The following is a 21,395-nucleotide window of genomic DNA, read 5'->3' as shown; positions in this document are numbered from 1 at the left end:
AATTTTAACTATAATATAATATACTATTTTATATTATAATTAATTTAACGATGCCTGCTATTTACAGTAATGCAGAGTATTCTGATATGTTGGCTATTTTTTATGAATGTGGTAAAAGTACCCTAAATGCTTCTCGTAAATATTTACAAAAATATCCAGAACGAAGACAACCTTCACGAGCTATATTTACCAATGTAGCAAATTCATTGCAACAAACATGTAGAATAATAATAATATTTTAATAATTAACATTAATATAAATGTTTCATAAGTTATATTAGTACCTACATACAATCTATTATAAATATTAAATAAAGCGCAGCTTGACATTTTGAAAATACATTAAAATAATTTAACTATTTTTTTCAAAAATAAATATTATGTTATTATTGTTATTGTTATTATTGCTACTATGTAAACAATTTTATAATAAATAATTAACTATTAAAATTAAATTATTTCATTATAAAATGTAAAGAATAATTAATGTGGCTGATTTTGAATCTGGATTATTGATCCGCTATCACTGTTTATTATTTAAAAATGATAATTGATATCATGGTCTTAGATAGATACTTTGATCCAATTGATAAAACATAATAATAATTGATAATGATAATAAAATTTTATATTCAATATAATCTTTATCAATAATATGGGTTATTTTTATAATATAGCTGTTATGACATGTTTTTCCAGTAATTTAGAAAACGAGTACCACAGAATTGATATCTATCCAATTAGTACCATTGACAATAAACTATTGTGCACACAATCTATGGCCTATCTTCAGATAAAAGAACAATATTTAACTACTGGATTTTAATAAATACAACTACCGCGATTAAGCTAACGCAATACCGTAGCGTATCTTATTATTTGAAATAACCGTATTCTGCCAACGGATTATTTAAAATGAAAAGTATAAACGCTAAAATTAATTGTAAAAATAGTATTATACATTTCTGGTAATAAGCACGTCATGAATTATTTATTCAATAATTGCGGGTATCATTGTATTAATATAGTTTATACACCAGTACACAACTTATTATTATAATAAATACAATAAAAAAAATAGTTAGATTTTAACATGCACCTATTTCAAAATGTTCATATAAAATAATTTCAAATTGATTTATATTTTTTGAAATTATAATGTTTCTAACATAAACTAGATCGTATATTACTTAACAAGAATATTGATATTTAAAAAAATGATAAAAAATCAGCCACTTGCCTTAAATAAATGTTTTTACGATATAAATTTTTCTGAAAATCAGATTTACTAATTGGCTATTTTGGATATTTTGGAAATTTTTTTTATCAGTTTTTAAGTTTTTATTTTCAGTATTAAAAAATACAAAATAAAAAATGTATACTAAAAATGTAGCGCAATAGTCTATGAATTATATTTAAAAGAACTTTTTTAAAAATATTAATTAGAACAAAAGTTATTTCATTTGTCAGATCTCAGTGGGACACCCTGTATACACTATCCATATACATGACATATTATTTATATAATATTATACGAGTTTGCGTATAATATGTATTGTTATTTGTTGCAATTCGTTTACATCGAGTACTATGGATATGGACCGAAAAAACTTATCTTTTCGAATTGCTAGTCCAAAGGAAAACGATATAAAAACATTGCTTGCGGCGTACTATACAGCTATAGGCGTTTTGATTGCGGGGCGGGTTCGTTTTTATTATTTGTCGCAGAAAAAAGTATATACCCGGCGCGGGATTCGATTCATACAGAACATCAACAATATAATAACAATAATAATAGTAATAATATGGAATGAGTTACAAATTGTAACTTACAATACAACAACAGCAACAACACCATACGATGACTACGAAAAAAAACGACGTTTTTAGGTCACGTTAAAAGCCTGACCATTGTAGTGCACACGTCGAAAACTAGTTGGTATAGAAATTATATATAGGTAGGTAGGTACTATTTTAATATTATTTATTACGATGCATATTTTGTACTTTGCAAATTATTTGGTATTACTGAGTGTCAAGTGATTCGTTTAAAACTGGGTTACAGACTACAGTTGTACTTTATTTAATAAAATAAAATATAAAATTATTATGTTGTTTTTACCTAGTTTGAACTCTGAAATACCATTTGGTACAATACTCTACCACATTGTATTATAGTTTATTTCTTAGTTTAGGACCTATATCCGTATTGTTTCTGATCATAGCGAGTTTTAGGTTAGATTCTGAGCGAAGCGATGAATGTATTAATTTTACAATGATGTGTGTTTTATTTTGCGTCTGTCATCACCTTTTAGGACAGTAAAAGTGATTGGATTTTCAACAACAGTAACTTTTCTGATATGAAAGTGAATCTAATTTGGAGCTTTGGGGGGTCAAAAGTAAAAATTTCTCAGTGGTTTTCAAACGCGACGTGAAAAACAAAAGAAAAATTAAGGAAAAACGGGAATTAGTACGCAAAATCTGTTTTTGAGAAAATCGATTTTGGTTTTTGGTGCAACTTTAAAACAAATGACCGTAGTAGGTACATGACATTTTGACTGAATGTTTATATTAGCATTTTCTATACACCACAACATTTTCCAAATATTTTGACTTATTTTGAGCTGTTTACGGACATTTTCAGTTTCCATTTTTTTTAGTTTTTTATTCTATAAATTTCAATAAAATTTTATTTGTTGGTTAAAAAAGCTTGAACATTTAATAGAAGGTTATTGTTTCAATGGCAGATGAAAAAAATTAAAAATCCTTAGTCACAGTTTTTATTTATAACTTTATAAGGTTCAAATCTTGACAAAATACGGAAAAATCACGAAAATTAGCAAATTATTTTGAGTTGAGAATTCAAAAAATTTTTTATTTTTTAATCTAAGATTTGAAAATGTGATACAAGATTATCCATAAGTTTGTCTACCTTTATCAAAAAAAAAAAAATATCTAAACAAATTTCAAACAATTCATAATTTTACGACATTTGATATTCACTCGATTTCTCATGTAACGATTTTCTTATTTTGTTGTAATTAAAAAACGTATGACTGTATATAGGTACTTGAAAATTTCACTGAATGTTTATATTAGCATTTTCTATACACGATAAAATTTTGAAAATAATTTGACTCTTTTTCAGCTGTTTACGGACATTGTCAGTTCTCAATTTTCTTAGTTTTTTTTCCTATAAATATCAATTAAATTTTATTTGTTGGGTAAAAAAGCATGAAAATTTAATATAAGGCTCCTGATATATCGTTCTAATAGCAGTTGAAAAATATTAAAAATACATAGGCACAATTTTTTTTATAAGCATTTAAAGTTCAAATTTTGACAAAATGTATCAAATTTATAATTTAATAATTATTTTGTAGTTAAAAATTTATAAAATTTTCAACTTTAGATAGCTAAGGATTGAAAATTGAAAACAAGGCTCTTAGACTCCATGTAAATAGGTTATATATAAATTACTTTATTCACAATAATAACATCAAATATACTTGGTAATATCATAGGCTGACTGACCGTTTTCGCACAGAATCGTTTTTCTTATACAATGATATTATATCATTGAATTCAAATTTAACACCATCTATTACAGTGACCCACTTGTAACCTACTGTACAGCAGAGCGATATCCACTTACCCATCTTTTTAAAATTATAATCAGTGACATGCTCAGGAATTTTAAATTGTGGTGAAAGTACCAAATACACAAACAAGGGGACAATGGGGAGACCGCCTACCCCACGACACGTCATTTATTACAATTGATGCATGTTTTTTATTTTACTATAGGGAAACAAAACCCATTTTTAAAATCGTTGATGTATAAAATAATATATCAAATATAGAACAAATATATTATCAAGGTATTTTTTTTTGTTTTTTATCAACATTAATTTAAGTATAAATAAATATGTTTTCAAATAGTCGTTTATACTTGCGGGATATTCTTTGGATTTTATTTCAGTCATCTAAACGTTAAATCCATATTAATAAAATAAAACACGATACCTATACAACAGCTAAAAATACTCTGAACCTGCGTGCTATACAACAACATTTTTAAATCTGTTTTCGATTGGAAGATGCTAAAATTAAACCTTGAATGTTGCAATTATTAAAAATATAACAAATATAAGCTTAATAGCTAGATTCTTTATTTGTAAAATACAGCCGTACTTATATTATTAAATTAAATATAGGGGGACGGAGTGGCCGAGTGGACTAAGGCGTCGGCTGCGACGCAGCCGACCCGAGTTCGATACCTTGGCCGCGGGCGGCATTTTTCTTCAGGCAAGTCACGGTGTCCGGAGAACAAGTGCCGCCATCCCCCCACCCGGGGCACGGCAGAAACCTACGGGTGCCCCATTAGAAATTCTTCCAAAACACAACACACACGTGTACCAACCTACCCAATTTAAAAACCTACAGTGCCTTCCTCCACACCCAATGGCCTATGTTGCCGCGGGTTACCCAATAAAAAAAAAAAAAATTAAATATAGTAAGCGAGAACATTTTTTACGATTATTAAAAATCATAAAAATTATGGGGGGTGTTGAACCCTTAACCCCTCCACACATATTCTATTATATTTATGTTATTGTGATTATTTTTTATTACATAGAAGTCATAACCTATATACTATACAATTCGCACTTGTAATATAACTTACTATTTTAATTAATAAATATGCTTATATGCTGGGTTGCATGAACAATCACTAAACATTTAATGAATCAATAGTGCGAGCTATAATATTATGATCCTTTCAGCACGATTTAGGGGTCTATGATTGGTCCATTACATTTTAGTGAACCATTAAATTAATACATTTTTTATGCGACCTGGTACTATTATACGGCGTTTATTGTGTCGGTTTTTTTGTGTCTTATGATATGCGCACGCGCATTCTGACCACACACACACACACACACACAACATTCCGTACCCTCGGACGTTCTCTACGTGCGCGCAATTGACTCGACACACTTAATGCTATTCACCCACTCGCGACGGCCGGACGACTTGAGCGTGCACCATGAAACTCCACCGGCCGCTGCACGTCTGCGCGTACCTGTTCGGCGTGTTTCCGGCGGCGCGGACTCCGGGCCCGCCACCCCGACGTTTCCGCGTCCACTGGCCGGGCGTGGCGCTCAAGGCGTTCCACACGGCGCTCTACTGGCTGGTGTCGCTGGTCGTCAGCGTCGTGTCCATCCGGAACCTGAAGAACTACCAGAAGATGGCCAAGAAGCTGCTGGCCACCCGGGTGCTGGACATCGAAGAGCTGTTCGTGTACATGATGTTCGCCGGGATCGCGGCCACCGCCGCGTGCCAGGCCCACATGCTGTGGCCATCCGTCGTCCGTGCCACCAACGAGTGCTTCTTCGACCTGTGTCAGCTGAACCACGTCACCGGTGTCTGGCAGCACTTCTCTGCGTACGCCGTCGTGCTATTCGTCGCCTACGAGTTCGCCATGTACTTCGTCTTAATCACGTACAAGTCAGTGCCCAGTGATTGTCGTCGGCCCGCACACGTCTCACGAACACAGGGTCTTCCAGGAAAACGGGAAAATTAAAAATAATTTTGGCAGAACTACGTATATAGACCCGGTTATATTATAGGTTGGCCACGGTAAAATTTTGTCAACACAATTCAGGGCCTAAAATACATCTGATTTCAGGGGGACACTTATTAATTTAACTGTTACCTTTGGGCTTTTACAGATTTCTAAAGTAAAAAAAACCTGTGGTGGTTGTAATACCCAAAATCCCCAACTTTTTTATATACCACTTACCTTACACATTAATATTGTCATTCAGAGGACACACTAATGATTTTCAAGGAACACAAAGTATGTCAGGGGACACAGTATTTTAGCCCCTGCACAATTATATCTGCCATTTAGTAATCATGGACCAGCGGGGTATAGGTTCACAACGTGTAGTTGCTGTCAAGGGATTTACAAATACGGTTACGTTAAGTCAATATATACGTATGAATGGACACAATCATACGGACATTAATTTCAAAACATGTGATTTTTATCCCTTGGACTCTTAGTGGCGTATAATTTAGTTTCCGTTCTCGAAAAAAAATTTTTTAAATACATTTATTTACTTCTTTGTTAGGTTATTTCATATTTTTCCGGTTTTTTTTTTTTTTTTTGTTGGAAGACCCGGTATTAAGAGGATGGAAGCGTAATACCTATATGTTTTCTCTCCCTAAATCCACTCACAACATAGCGAATTTGCGTTCAGTAGAACCAACCATGTATTGTTAGCAGTTAGCTTTATAGTATTGAGTGAATTGGCCTAATTTCAAACTTAAATTTAAGAACGTTATCTCTGTTCTTATGTTGGATTTTTTACGATATTTCAATTTTTATACGAATTTTGAGTATGTAATATGTTACAACTTGAACAATGATTATTATTTAAGCTTAGTTAAGCTAACAATACAAACAGATTGGATTTGATGAACGCAAATTGTCTATGTTACTTGTGGGTCAGAGGGATACAACATATAGTGCGCTGACTTATTTTTAATAAAACTATTAATATTAAAATAATATAAGTACATAATATATAATATATATATTAACGGTCGGGGCTGCGAATCTAATGTTTATTTGAGTATCGACTAATTCATTTCTGAATTTAAGATAAGTCAGATACAATATATACGATTCAGTACATTTACAGTTCTGAATCAGAATTTTTTTGTTGTATATATTGGCACGTTATAGCAGAAAAGCAATTTTCTTATATTTTAGTGCACTAAATTCACAGTGCGTGATAGGAATTATTATGTTACCTTTGAGTATTGAGTTCGTATTTTGACAATATTTGATTTAAATTTACCTATGTACATTGTACACTCAAAAGAGCTAGTAAGACCTGTAATGCATATACTTCAATACACTTGGTCTGATGAGTTTCGTAAATATTTTTAAAAATCTTTTCATGTTAGAAAATGTGCGTTCTGGTGTGAAGTCAAAACTGGTGATGTAGCTATTGAAATAACATTTAGTGTATCCTTCAAAAGCTGAATTCGGGTAAAAAGTAAAAACGGCAATACGGGTATAGTATTCAAAGTTAGTTATCGTCATCCCTCAATAAAATATAGTTTTTGACATATTTATGCATAGCAAAGTAAATGCCAACAAAATTCGTATTCCCTTGATTATCAATGGTATAAACTATAAGGTATAACAATACAAACATAGTATACAGCCTAGGTATTATTAGGGAAACATGGTAAATTATTACAGTATTCATTTGGTTTCATAAATTAAATTCATTAACTATATAAGAAAAATTTGGGGGAGGGAGATATATTATAATCATTATTTGTAGAATGAATTGCGGTGTAGTTCTTCCCACACTAATATTATATATAAATAAAAAAAAAGGTCATGGGGATCCATCCACCATATCCCTCCACGTGAATATTCCTATGGATGTCACTGAGCACCCTGCAGTAAGGATGACGTGGATTGCCAATATAGAACTGACTTTTTCTTTTTTTATAAAATTATATACATATACTCGGATATGCTATCATGTAAAATTTCTATTATTTGTAATTATTAATATTTTAAAACCTTGTTTATGTTAATATGTAAAATGGTATTATTATAATGTAACACTTATGTTATACTATAAAGTCCATACTTATAATAAAATATATAAATAAATTATAATAATTTCCAGTTCGTTATCGTTATTATTGTGTGGTTGCTATATAATATTATCGTTGTATTTGTTTGTGATATGCTGCAGGTTCCCGTTCCCTTTGGCCAAACTGATCTGTTTGTTCCCGCCGCTGTCCAACATCACGTGCGTCGTCGTCGAGCAGTTCTTTTACTTGATGTGTGTGTCGCTGTATCTTCGGCTACGTGCACTGCATAACGACATCGAGACGCTAGTGCGCAAGGCCGAGCACCCGCGATGGAGATGCTGGGCGTCTGTGGCCACGGGTGGCGGCGGTGGAAGACCCGCGGCCGGCCGGATGGGGATACCAGCGTTCAGCGCGTCCGATATACGCGACCTGCGGGCCGTGCACCGCGCGTGCATGGAACTGTTCGCCCGCATCAACCGTCTGTTCCAGTTGCCGCTGTCACTATGCATGTTCGACTGTGTGTTCCGCATCATCGTATATATGTACGGCATCGCGTTCGACGTGACCATCGTCATATGGGAGAAGAAGAAGCACGTAAACTACGCGAACACCGCCATGTGGTCGGGTTACTGCGTCATTCGGATCATCCGGCTATGGTACCTGTACCTGTGCGAACATTACGTGACCAAAAAGGTATGTTTGGTAGGGTGGCTACTGGCAAGTGGCTACTAGTGGCGTCCCGCGGTAAAAATGTTTTCTGAATTCGGAGCAACATGTTTTAGCACTTTTAGGGTACATGATGGTACATACTCTTATAACTATAATAAACTACTTGTCTGAAATTTGATTTTTGCAAACTGAAATACTCTGAATAATATTCTTCTTTGGAATATGAAATTAAAACTGTGTGAATGTGTGATGTCACTCAAATGAGTAAAAAAACCACCCGGCCCTATGGGGATTCCCACTTAACCGCCCGCTGAACGGGAAAAAGTCGATTTCCGACGCTTAAACCGTTTATTATCGTTAATTATCGTCTATAAATCTGTCTATAATCGACAACTAAACTTTCGGTGACAAAAAGTAATTTCGTTATAGTATATTTGTAATTTGCGTTACGTTACTACCCAACACTGACTACAATAATATGCATACATACACTTTCCAGTTTACTGCAATATTAGTATGGTTTAATATATAATAGTATTATATTATAGTATTTACTATTTGATACAGCATGCAATTAATATGATTTTTTATCTTGCTTTGTTTAGATTTTACCAATTCGTTTGTCACTTAGCTGGCTTTCGTTGGTTCTAAATCCCGTTACAAGCCGGAGACTGATGCCCGAGGTAAAGAAAACACATTTAAACGTCGTGTAAAATAAAAAAGTATGTCTTACAAAATTATGATAGTACTTATATAAAGTAAAGTTTACTTTCAAAAATAATAGTAAAAATGTTTGTGTATAAATTTAATTTGAAACTAAGTGCTTACTCAAAATAATACTTTTAAATTAGATACCTAGACATAAAGTAATATTTATTTAAATATTGTATACCCATATTAATAATTAATTCGTTGAAAAAAAATAGCTTTAATATAATTTGAGGAGAGATGATACTAAGCAACTTGAACAATATTGTAGTTGTGGGTATGCGTACTAATTAAACTCGAGAGAAGAAGAAAAAGTTTCCTATTGAATATTGTCAGATGGCACTGATACGATGATTGTATTTAGAGGTTTCTTGAAAAACTTTAATTATTATATTTAATCAGCCAACGGCATTGAGGCGGATAAACTTATTTTAAGTAAAAGTATACGTGTATTACTGTATTAGATTTATAATAAGTGAACAAATTATAAGTGCGAATGGAAAATTCAATAAAATCATAAATTTAACAAACTCGCATAAATTGTTTTCATTCACTTAGCTTGAATCCGCAATTTATGATGTTAATAATAAATTGATGTTTTTTAAATAAAAATATAATTTCAGATAATTCTATTTCAACATCAACTTGATACCATCAAGTCCAAGTTTGAATTATTTGGCATTTTAAACATCAATATGACGTTATTTTATGCTGTAAGTACTTATGCGTTCATGGGTGCGCGCAGATAGTTTATCGGGGAGGGGCATAATGAAATCAAACACCAAAAAGTCAATTAAAAAAGTTTAGTTAACATTTTCAACATTATATTTGAATTCCAGGGGGGTAAATACCCCGTCTTACTCCCCCCCCCCCCCGGCGCCATGCCAATGATGCGTTTTTGATTGTTGATTATGTTTATCCACTAAATTATATACATATTATACCATTGATTATGAATACTATACATTTCTCACTGCGGTACAAAATACGCTACTCTAAATTTACTGGCGTATATTGTACCGCAGTGACCGATCTATAGTATTCATAATCAATGATTATACATATTAATATTACGATCACGTTTGTTCTGCAGGGATTTGGCACTACATTGGCGTATTTAGCGCTTTTACTGCAGTTTTTCGCGTTTAATCAGATTTCAATGGCATCTATTACCACAAACAATGCAACAAACGCTGACCAATAATTTATTATTATTGATCTGTGGTAACTATACGTTTAAAATCCATACATTTACGTAACTACGTAAAGATTTACATTCAGATTAAGTCTGATTTAATCATGCTTTTCATACAGCACAAATATTTTAAACGAAACACGTGCATAATAATAATATATCATTATTTATCAAACTGCACTTGCGAATAATGTACAAATATTTTTGAATAGGTTCACGACAAAAGGAGAAAATAATGGCAACTCTAGATTAACTAAACAAAAAACAGCTTCAATGGATCATCGTTATAATATTGCATAGTATGATGTACAAATAGAGGGACGCAATTATTTATTAAGCTACCAGCTACTGAATAATACTAAATTGATTGATAATAATATGAAATTTAAACTAATGATAGGAAAAAATATAATATATGAGATGATACAATTAGTTTATCATTATAATTATTACAATTGTTAACAGTTAAGTACAGAAAATGAATGCAAAATAATTATTGTATTAATCAACTATTGTAGTAAATAGTTAGACTCGGAATCATTATTCATATCACAAGATTACAGCGAATAGGTACATGATATAATATAGGTATATAAATTTGTAAGCTTACAATTAAACATATATTAAAAGTTTAATTATTTATTATACAATTTTATAAAGTTGAAATAAATAAATAATTATAATAATTTAATGCTTAAGTATCTATAAATCGGTAAATATAATATGTTATAGGCCTTTTCAATAAAATTATTTTTACATGTTAATATGTTATATACAAGACATATTATTATTTAATTATAGTTTATAAATATTAATTAATATTATTAACAATACAATATGTTAAACTATTGAAACTGGTATCTCCTACTTAAACTATATTGTATAACTTACATCTTTTCAAGTAGGTACCTAAATATCAGTTATCACAATAAAATTGTGAATTGTGTATACAAATTATACCAGTGTAATATTATTTTATAATGATTTTAAGCATATATATATATATATGAATTAAAAATGATTATGAATATGTACAGAATATGTACTTTGTGAGTTATAAAGAATATTAAAATAACTGCTGTTGATTTTATCCAAAAATATAATATTATACCTACTAATTTAATTTTATATTGTATAATATACGTACAGACATACATATTCCAAAAACTGTGCAAAAAAATGTATACCAAAGTTGGGTGTGCTAATTGAAGAAGCTGTCTACTAACTAATATTTCATAGCTATGACAAATCGTTATATTTGAAAACGATTTCGAGTAGAACTTGATTTCTCGACAAATGGTAGATTTTTTTTAAAAAACCTCCATCGCTGATATATAATATATATATATTTTATCGTCATTTCGACATTTTCACAATGCTCAATCGAAATACTGAAAAATTCTTAGCATGACCTACAGAGATTGTATACTAGTTGTGTTCAATTTCCAATGAATTTATGTGCTGCATAAAACATTTTGTGATTTCTTACCACCAGAAAAAAATAAAAAGTATCATTGTAGTATAATAGTATATAATATTATATTACTAACAATTTCTTCGCTTCGTTCTGAATTCAAAAGTATATATTATAATGTATATTGTATAGAAATTTAAACAACAATCTGACGTCTTTCGAAAAATGAAATACAATTTATTTCAGTACTGGTCACGTATATAATATGTGTTTAAAATATATTTGCAATGACAGTCCCCACAATTATAATATAATACCTATTGGCTATTACTTATATATTTAGACTATAAACTTCATCCAACACATAAATAATAGGTTGATTATATAACTTATTCAAAAAGAAATATTGTATTCTGATAAAAATATATCTTAGCTAAATAATGTTTCATCGCACAATTTTTTTTTATCGACGTTGAGTTATGTCGAATAAAAAATTACACTCAATTAAGATAAAATTGATGAATGTTTCATAACATACCTACCTAATATTTATTTAATGTGGATTCTTAAAAATAATTAGATACCATAACCTACTAGTTTTCATAAAATCCGTGTATATTATTGTAACCTAATTATTATGAATAAATAATAAAAACACATGTTAGGTATGCATTATTAAAATATTTAACTGAAAATAACATTTATTAACAGATATATAGTAGATACTGATGCTAGAAAATTAAGAATAATAATTTACAGCAAAAAATTGTGATCTTAATGGTCATAACATTATATTATATTTTGATCGAAATCAAATACATATTAATTTAATAGGTAGCTAATTTATTATTAATTTGTTTTTTGAAATCGTTTTGTTATTATTTAATGCACGAAAGTATAATGCATCTACCTACTATGTACGCTTATGTTGTAAAATATGAGGTACATTGTATCGATCCCAAAATAGTGATGGCGTAATAATAAGTTAATAGGTTTTCTTAACAGATTTAATAAATTACGAACAGGGAAATTATCAAAAAGTACGTATAACAGTCTTATAATACGGTATGTATGTCGTGTATTGCAGTATTACATGTTCTATTATATAGTTTTCTCGTATTATGTGACGTGTAAAAAGTTTGAAACAATAAACTTATCATTAAATATTGCTCATAACAATTCACTTATCCACATAATAGGTACATATATAATATAGCAGACGGTGTCTTATTTATTAATCCATTGTGTTGTGTTTTCATGTTTTAGCGGGTGTATTGCAATTTCCATAGCAACCACGAAAAGTCCTAAATCCAAGGATTAGGTATAATAATACATATATATATATATATATATTATATATAATACCTCTATTATCTATTGTATCCTAGCCTGATTGTATTGCAAATATTAAAATTTACAATACGAAAAAATCGATTTAATTTTTTTAACGTATAGTTTACAACGGAATGCGTATGTAACTGATGTACATAAAAACAAATAAATGAAAACACGTTAGAAATTAATATTAAAGTATTCTCAAATAAAATTGTAAAGTGTTATAGACAATGGTAAATGTGACAATAATTGTAACATCTATTGTATCAATAGTTTCTTTCAACTACACACAATATATTATAATGTATACCTAGCACTTTTTTTGAAAGTAGTTACCGACATATTTTATTTATTTAACAACTTAAAAACGTTTACAGTATGACGTCTGATACAATATATCCTTTGACAGTTGACACATTTTATTTTATTTTAAATATTAAAACGTAAAAGAATGCCGTATATATGATTGTGTCAATTCTTGTCATGTTATTACTTATTATTCACAATTTTTATTCATCGGTTTATGCTTAAAAGCGTTTTTAATCTTGTAGAGTGCATAATATTATTGTTGACGTGTTCCAACGTTCTGCACCTATAATATTACAATAATTTATGTGTGCGACTATATTATTATAATGTATTGAAATGTGAGCATTGTGCAACAATCAATAACAACGAATTACGTCGCATTCCGGAGATCATAATATTATAAAATATATTACATATACTGTACCTTAGGGACAAACATATATATATATATTTTTTTTTTTTATTAGGGTTAAGGCTTCAACTGCTAGGGCATTAGCCTGTGGTACTGTAGGGAGGGTACTGTAGTTTTGTTTTATACGTGATTTGTTTTTGGCAGAATTTTCAATTTGGGCACCCGTAGGTATCTGCCATGCCCGGGTGGGGGATGGCGGCACTTGTTCTCCGGACACCATGACTTGCCCGAAGAAAAATGCCGCCCGCGGCCAAGGAATCGAACTAGGGTCGGCTGCGTCGCAGCCGACACCTTAGTCCACTCGGCCACTCCGTCCCCCAAAACATAAATTCTTTTATGGTTTTTGGTACCTATTTATTAAACTTTTTTGTTTAAATTTGGTACTTTATCATATGTTGGTGTAAATGTTTGAGTCCTGTCACTCCTGTCCAGTGTTGGGAAGTATCTAGATAAGATTTTTTGAAATAAATTATCTTTTAAAGTATCTAGATAATTATGTTACAATTTATCTAATGTTTAGCTTAGATAAAAAATGGGCTTATCTAGATAAATATTATAGTGCCACTAAAAAATTATAAAACCAATGTTACTAAAATTCTAATATAATATGAATTATTCATAAAATTAGAAGAATATATTTCTTGTTATTATTGCCAACGACAATATTATGATAATACGAGAACCTGCATGCGGGCTTGCACTATACATCGTTCTCTACTATAAAAAAATAGCCATAATAATTAATAAGCATATTAAAATTAATTAGGTATAGGTTTATTTCCCCATTCATTTTAAAAATAAATTAAAACTAACTTCGTAGAACTGTATTTCAAAGGCTCAATTCGTTGTTATAATAAATATTATGTCATTATACTGATATAAATATAATATTACAAAAATACTAAAAAAACAATAAAAATAAGTGTAAAAAAATTATATTTATCTAGATATTTATATAGATAAATGTATTGTTGTATTTATCTTTATCTAGGTAAATTACATTTATGTTATCTTTATTTTTATCTAGATAATATTATTTTGTTAAAATTATCTTATCTTATATAGATAATTTTTTAGTTATCTATTCCCAACACTGCTCCTGTCGGACAATACGAAAACTTATCTTTGGCCACAGGTTCACTGTACATTTCAAAAGGGCTATAAGGGCTATAATATTATTGTGCAAAAATAATTATATGGGTAGAAAACCATGAAACTATTATCGAGGCACTTACGGTGTGTATTTTTATAAAAAGAAAAACTAATGAGTTGTCATCGTGTAGTAGGTATAATTCATTAAAATGATAATATCCATTTTAAAATAGCACGACATGGTTGTTTTTTTTTCTTTTCAAATGTGCAAAATGTTGGACAATAGTGGACATCATTGATTATTCAGCGTATAATTATCCGTCCAAATAGCATGATATAATCCATTACGGGTATAGTGTACCTATACAATTATTACTAATGCACTCTAATGAAATAACACTTCGCAACGTATAATTTAACATCCTCAACGCGAAATCGGCGATGACAATATTATATTATTACGACCGCATTCTATAATGTCATTATAGATTCAAGTCATTATTATATTATATAATATTATGTTTGAAAACGTCCCCAAAATTAAGCAAACGAAATATTATTGTCCAGTTTGATGATCACCGCCGTCGTGCCGTGTCTGGACGACGCAGGCCGATCATTTTATAATATAGCCATATAGGTAACGCGTCTTATATGAGTGATATTGCACGTGGTAAACTATATATATAATATTATAATGTATTATCATCACGTAGAGTTTAATGAAAAGCGCACAAAAGAATTCGTTCACTTCCATCACAATGAAACCTTTTGCGGAAAATCGCGCGTTATTTATTCTTTCGCCAGAGATATGACAGGGTTGTGCGATTTTATATTATAGCAATTTTTTACTTTTCACGTTTTGTTGGACATTTTACAGAACTGGTATAATTATACACGTCGACGGGTGTGGCAAGTCAGGCGTTATCCGATTGGGTCTCATTTCGCCTTTTATACCTGTCGGTGTTTCAATTGCGTCCCTAAATCAGGTAAATTAAAAATAAGTCCATAATTTGTATCGGGCCGGGATTAACATATTTGGCATGTGTGACGTGGATATCTATTTAAACACGACCAGTCAAAATTGAATACCTTTAAAACTCTGAGAAATCCATATAAAAATACAGCAATTTATTGATAAACAAATAAGCCATTGAAAAAATTAAATTGTATCCCCTTTCCAATAATATTTTGAAATTATTTCACTTAAACCTATTCTTTTTTTGAAATAAATAAGCACCTTGACCAAATATCTGATAGCTATTATACCAATATTTTAATATTAAATATTATAATGGTTTTTTTGATCATTATTTTTTAACAACACTGGCACAAACAAACTATGTATTTTTAAGTGTATAATTATATATTTGACTGATTTGTCTTCATAGGTACACATTTTTCAATCATAAAATATTCGACTGGTTGTACCTACAATATAATAATATTATGATATATTGTGTAGTGTGTACAATTGTTGGCTTAATTAATTTTAATAATCTCATATCAATATAATTGTATATACTACACAGTCCTTCATAGCTTCATAGTATTTTAATTAGTGTAATTTAACGTTTTCCTTCTTTACAATAGAACGCAATCAGAACATAAAAAAGGGGAAAACAATTTCGTTCATTTGATTTTGAGACGGAATCGACGGTCTCCGGGCAATTCACTCATTTGGTTCTCGTGGTCCAAGTAATTATATGTATAATACCTATAGCACATTATATATAACTCTATATATTATGATATTTCATTGTTATTATTTTTAATATAATTCGATGGTTGGAAGGCCAAGTGATTTAAGCCACAATGTATCCTACAATAATTGTAATATACAATTAACATATCCCACTGTTGAAAATATCAATCCAGGTACAAATTATAACCCTCAACTTTTTTCAACCCGCACCTATTAGTTACATTGTACTTACCATCTCATGGTAAGATACTAAGATATGTCAGAGTAAAGCCGTAGAGGTGCCAAATAAAAAAAAAAAGAAGTGGAAAGATTTTCATTTGATTTAAATAGGTATACCTATCGCGCATTGTATATATTTGATTTAAAAAATGTAACTATTAAATAGTTTTATTCTGGATTTTGTCCGATGGACGAGTCAAAGTCAAGGTTGAGTAAGTCCTGATTGAACCTTGGACACTCGGTTTGGATATGTCTTATTGATAACCGCGTAGGTCTCACACAGGGGTTCTCACGTGAATGTGTCCTAGTCGGAAGTGCTATTCTTGTATTTTTCAACATTGAAACCCACGCTCTAATAGTGATAACCGCAATACATTGCAGGGCCGGGTCATATCATCGTGCCGGGTTATCGTCACCCGATGACCGCCACTGCACCGCTTTATGGGCCACTGCGGGCGTGCGGCTACGCGTTGGGCGTGTTCCCCTACACGGTATCGCGGTCCGCACCGCACAGATTTCGCCTGCACTGGTTCGGCGCGGCGCTGAAGGCCGTGCACGTGATGCTGTTCTGGTCGGCCGCCGCAATCGTTGTCGCGGAGCTGTGCCGGATGTACCCGAGCGGCGCGGACAACCGGAACCGACAGGCGCTCGACAAGAAGCTGGCCACCACGTCGCCGGTGAAGGTCTACGAGCTGTACGTGTACATGACGTTCACCACGTCCGCGACGGCCGCCCTGTGCCAAGTGCACATGTCGCAGCCGTCCGTCGTGGCGCTGGTCGGCGAATGTCTGCTCCGGCCGCGCGTCCACTGTGACGCCGGCCGCGTCTGGCCACCGTTCAAGGCTTTCACCATAGTCGTGTTCGTCGTCTACGAGTTTGGCATTTACCTCGTTCTGTCCACGTCGAGGTAGGAGTCCATTGGTCAGCATATAATATTATGGTTATTATATTGCTATTAGAGCTACGGGAAACGGGATCTATATGTATTAGGATTAAGAATATCATTTTGTTCCTTTAGTCCCGCGAGTACATAATTGGTTATCAGCAGAGTAGGGCATTATTCGAATATATTTTTATTTAAAAAACCATCAAAAAACGATTTTGAAGATTGACCAAATTTCAAAGCGAAGGTGTGACAATCTGTTAAACGTTTTCTAGTGAAGTTTTTAGAATAATTTAAATAATTTACTAATATAGACTATAGTGTAAAAACAAAAAAAACTTTTAACTAATGTTGCCACCTTCGGTAAGTAGAGTACCTACATTACTGCTTACTAGGGCTCCAAATATGTTTCATTCGAATGGGGTTTTTTGGTTTATAAGATTTATTGTTGATATGTTACACCTCACACGTTAGTTTCTTAAAACAGCGTAGATTATAATATATTATACAACATCAACAGTTTTTCATCCCTCTAAATTAATCAATCTCGTAGATATTATTTAAATGTTATATACTGTTAACTGTTAAGTAATAAATACTTTGTAATAGTTTCGTAAAAAACAGATAGCACAGTGCGTGAGTTGTAGACACGATTTGTAGACAATTCATAATAAACGAGATGATAATTTGATTTGTTTCTTATATCATTGTATTATATTATGTGTATATGATTTAAGATTGTTTTATCATTGTTATGTTAAATTATAACAGATATAAGTAAACATAGCCGACTTACAAAAAAAAAAATGTCGTTCGTATATTATATTATGAGTTGCATGCTACTCTAGATATTCTTCCACTGCAAGGACAATTAAGTAATTCATAGATAATATGTTTTCAGGTATAGTGCAGTGGAAAAATATGTAATACCTACCTAGCATATTATGTTACATTTCGTTAAGAATTCAGTTTAAATTTAAAAACTATAAACACATTTCGTTCTGAGTTTTCTCCCGACTGCTGCAGGTTCAATCACCGGTACTTGGTCTGCCTGTTCTCGTTCCTGTCCAGTATCGATTGCATCGTGGTCGAACAGTTTTTCTACGTCACGTGCCTTACGCTGTGCGTCCGGCTGAAACGGATCCACGAGGACGTACAGGACCTGGTCCACAAGGCCGAACACCCGCGGTGGAGGTGTTGGGCGAGCCCTACGGCCGGAAGTCTGACTCACTTGGGCATACCGGCGTTCGGCACATCGGACATCCGGCGGCTGAGGTCCGCACACCTGAGGGCCACGGAGACGTTTTCACGCGTCAACCGCGCGTTTCAACTGCCGCTGCTGCTGAACATGATCGACAGCGTGTGCCGCATCGTGTTCTACACGTCTGAGGTGACGTACCACTTGACCTACGTCATGTGGGACAAACGCACAACGATCACGTACTCGAGCACCGTCCTGTACTCGGGCTATTGGGGTATGCGAATCGTCCGGTTGTGGTACCTACACTCGTGCGAGTATTATATCACGAAAATGGTGAGGTTCGCGCACAACGCCAATATATTTCACTTTATAAAGCATACTAAATACCTACATAAAAAAATAAAAATCATAAATCTTGTATAACGTAAATATCGCCATATTGACTAAATAGATGAGTGTAACGGGACGATTTGATACAATGCTTAAATCCATGTAAATAAAAATGAGCTACGTAGTCGATTTTGCCTAAAAATGCTCGTTTTTCCTTAATTTTTATTTTATTTTGCCCGGCACTTTTGAAAACTACTGGAAAATTTTTACTTTTGACACCCCCCCCCCCCCCCCCCCCCCCCCACCAAAAGTACCTACTAGATTTACTTCCCTATCAGTTGTTGAAGAAAATCGAAGCATTTTTACTGTCCTAAAAGGTGATGACAGACACAACAATTTTTTTTAAAAAAACACACATCACTGTAAAATCAATACATTCATCGTATCCGCTATACCTATAGGTATATAATATTCTAAATCTCTGACGAGTTGACATATTTCAGATACGCCGAGTAACCTAATTACGTTAGAATTTTAGTTTGTACTAAATTTAATTAACTTTTACATATTACATTTATTAAAGATTAATGTGGTTAACCGTGATTTTTAAATATAATTATTTTAAATATTATATAGATTATACCTATACGGATTTCATTGAGCTGGCTTTCATTAACATTAAATCCAGTCACTAGCAGGAGATTAATGCCCGAGGTATTCACTTTTAAGTTTTTAAAGCAAAATAATTAAATTATAATTTATTTTTAAGTTTAATAAAAGTTTAATAAGTTAAACGCAATTACAAGTTCTTACATTATATAAAAATGGTATACATACTTAAAATTAATTACCTCTATTTTAAAGTTCATTCATTGATAATTTCCAAAAAAATTTTAACATGACTGTTGAAATTTTGATAATCGGATTATAATATCATGTAAATAATAATAACATTGAATCGTATGGTAATAATGTTGATGCAGAATTTCTGTATAATATTTTGTCGTTGACTACCTGTAAAAAAGGTACGGGGAAAATAAGACTATGAAATAATTACAAAAATGTATTTGTTAAAAAATTATTATATTATTATTATGATCAGCAATTATAATATATATTCATACGTTAATAATATAACTATACGATTATAATAAATTATATTATTCACACATTGTTTTTCTGTGAACGGATTCTTTTTCTTTTTTTAAATGTATACTCATTTAATCAAATAATCCAATAATTATACAAAACGTTTTTTAGTAATGTTTTTTGTTTATAATAGGAGACCTTTAAAAATATGTTGTTTATTGTGCAGGCATTAATTATTATCCCTTATAAAACAATAATATTTACAGTCAAACATTTATAACCATGTCTATATACGAGTAGTACCATATTTGATTTTCCTTTAAAATCTGATTAAATCAGTATATTTTCCGTAACAAATCAATAATAATAATCATTTTTACCACAAATGCATTACAGATCATTCTATTTCAAAATCAATTAGACGCAATAAGTTCAAAATTCCAAATATATGGAATGATAAATATCAATACAGCTTTCTTCTATGCAGTAAGTAACAAAATATTATAAATTAATAAAAAAATCTTTGATAAATTATTGTTTATATCCTTGTACAAATATAATCTCTATTCGATTGTATTAGTTCAAATTCCAGAATTAAACTGTATTCCTATATATTATTTACAACTATGCAAAAATGTCATAGTCTGTATGTAATAGGTATATATATAATATATATATATACGATACCTATAGGATATAATATTTAATAGTGTAACACTATATGTACTATATATATATATTATATATTTGACTGTTTTTTTTCATAGGGTTTTGGGATGCTGATGGCATATATCATCTTTTTACTGCAGTTTTTCGGGTCTTCTTTGCAGCCATCACTAATATTCAATAATTTCACAGGAACTCCGAGTATTATAGAAATCAAAAATAGTACCAACGTTTCATAAGTGGATAATTTATTGCTTAGTGGAAACTCAAATTTTCAAATGTATAAGAATAGTTCAGAAAAAATATTATTATATATTTATATTATTCATGTTACCATACCTATTTCTTATAATACCTATAGATATTATTGTTATATTTTATAGTTTAAATAATAAACAAAGCTATGAAAATGTAAAGACTTTTCTAGACACACATATTATGATAATTGACCTTCATGTTCACTATATAAATATATAATATACAAATACCTACCTAATAATTTATCAATTATTACAGAAGAAAAGCTGATCCCGTGC

At 31.3% G+C, this 21,395-nt stretch overlaps 2 protein-coding genes across 2 annotated transcripts; both read left to right on the top strand.

The window, feature by feature from the left end:
• The first annotated feature begins 5,045 nt into the window (after positions 1-5,045).
• Positions 5,046-10,769, top strand: LOC132947340 (uncharacterized). The gene is made up of 6 exons (XM_061017605.1): positions 5,046-5,514; positions 7,797-8,328; positions 8,910-8,987; positions 9,636-9,725; positions 10,106-10,236; positions 10,420-10,769. Exons 1-5 carry the CDS (start codon positions 5,054-5,056, stop codon positions 10,214-10,216), a joined length of 1,272 nt encoding a protein of 423 aa, XP_060873588.1. The 5' UTR covers positions 5,046-5,053; the 3' UTR covers positions 10,217-10,236; positions 10,420-10,769.
• A 4,899-nt stretch (positions 10,770-15,668) lies between these two features.
• On the top strand, positions 15,669-19,854 carry LOC132947920 (uncharacterized). The gene is made up of 4 exons (XM_061018179.1): positions 15,669-15,755; positions 17,072-17,597; positions 18,600-19,107; positions 19,741-19,854. The coding sequence occupies exons 2-4, from the start codon at positions 17,110-17,112 to the stop codon at positions 19,852-19,854; spliced, it is 1,110 nt and encodes a 369-aa protein (XP_060874162.1). The 5' UTR covers positions 15,669-15,755; positions 17,072-17,109.
• Positions 19,855-21,395: the final 1,541 nt, after the last annotated feature.

Source organism: Metopolophium dirhodum, chromosome 6 (genome assembly GCF_019925205.1).
Source record: "Metopolophium dirhodum isolate CAU chromosome 6, ASM1992520v1, whole genome shotgun sequence".
NCBI classification, from domain to species: Eukaryota; Metazoa; Arthropoda; class Insecta; order Hemiptera; family Aphididae; genus Metopolophium; species Metopolophium dirhodum.
Note: the sequence above shows the minus strand (reverse complement) of the source record. Positions and strands in the feature narration are given on the sequence as shown.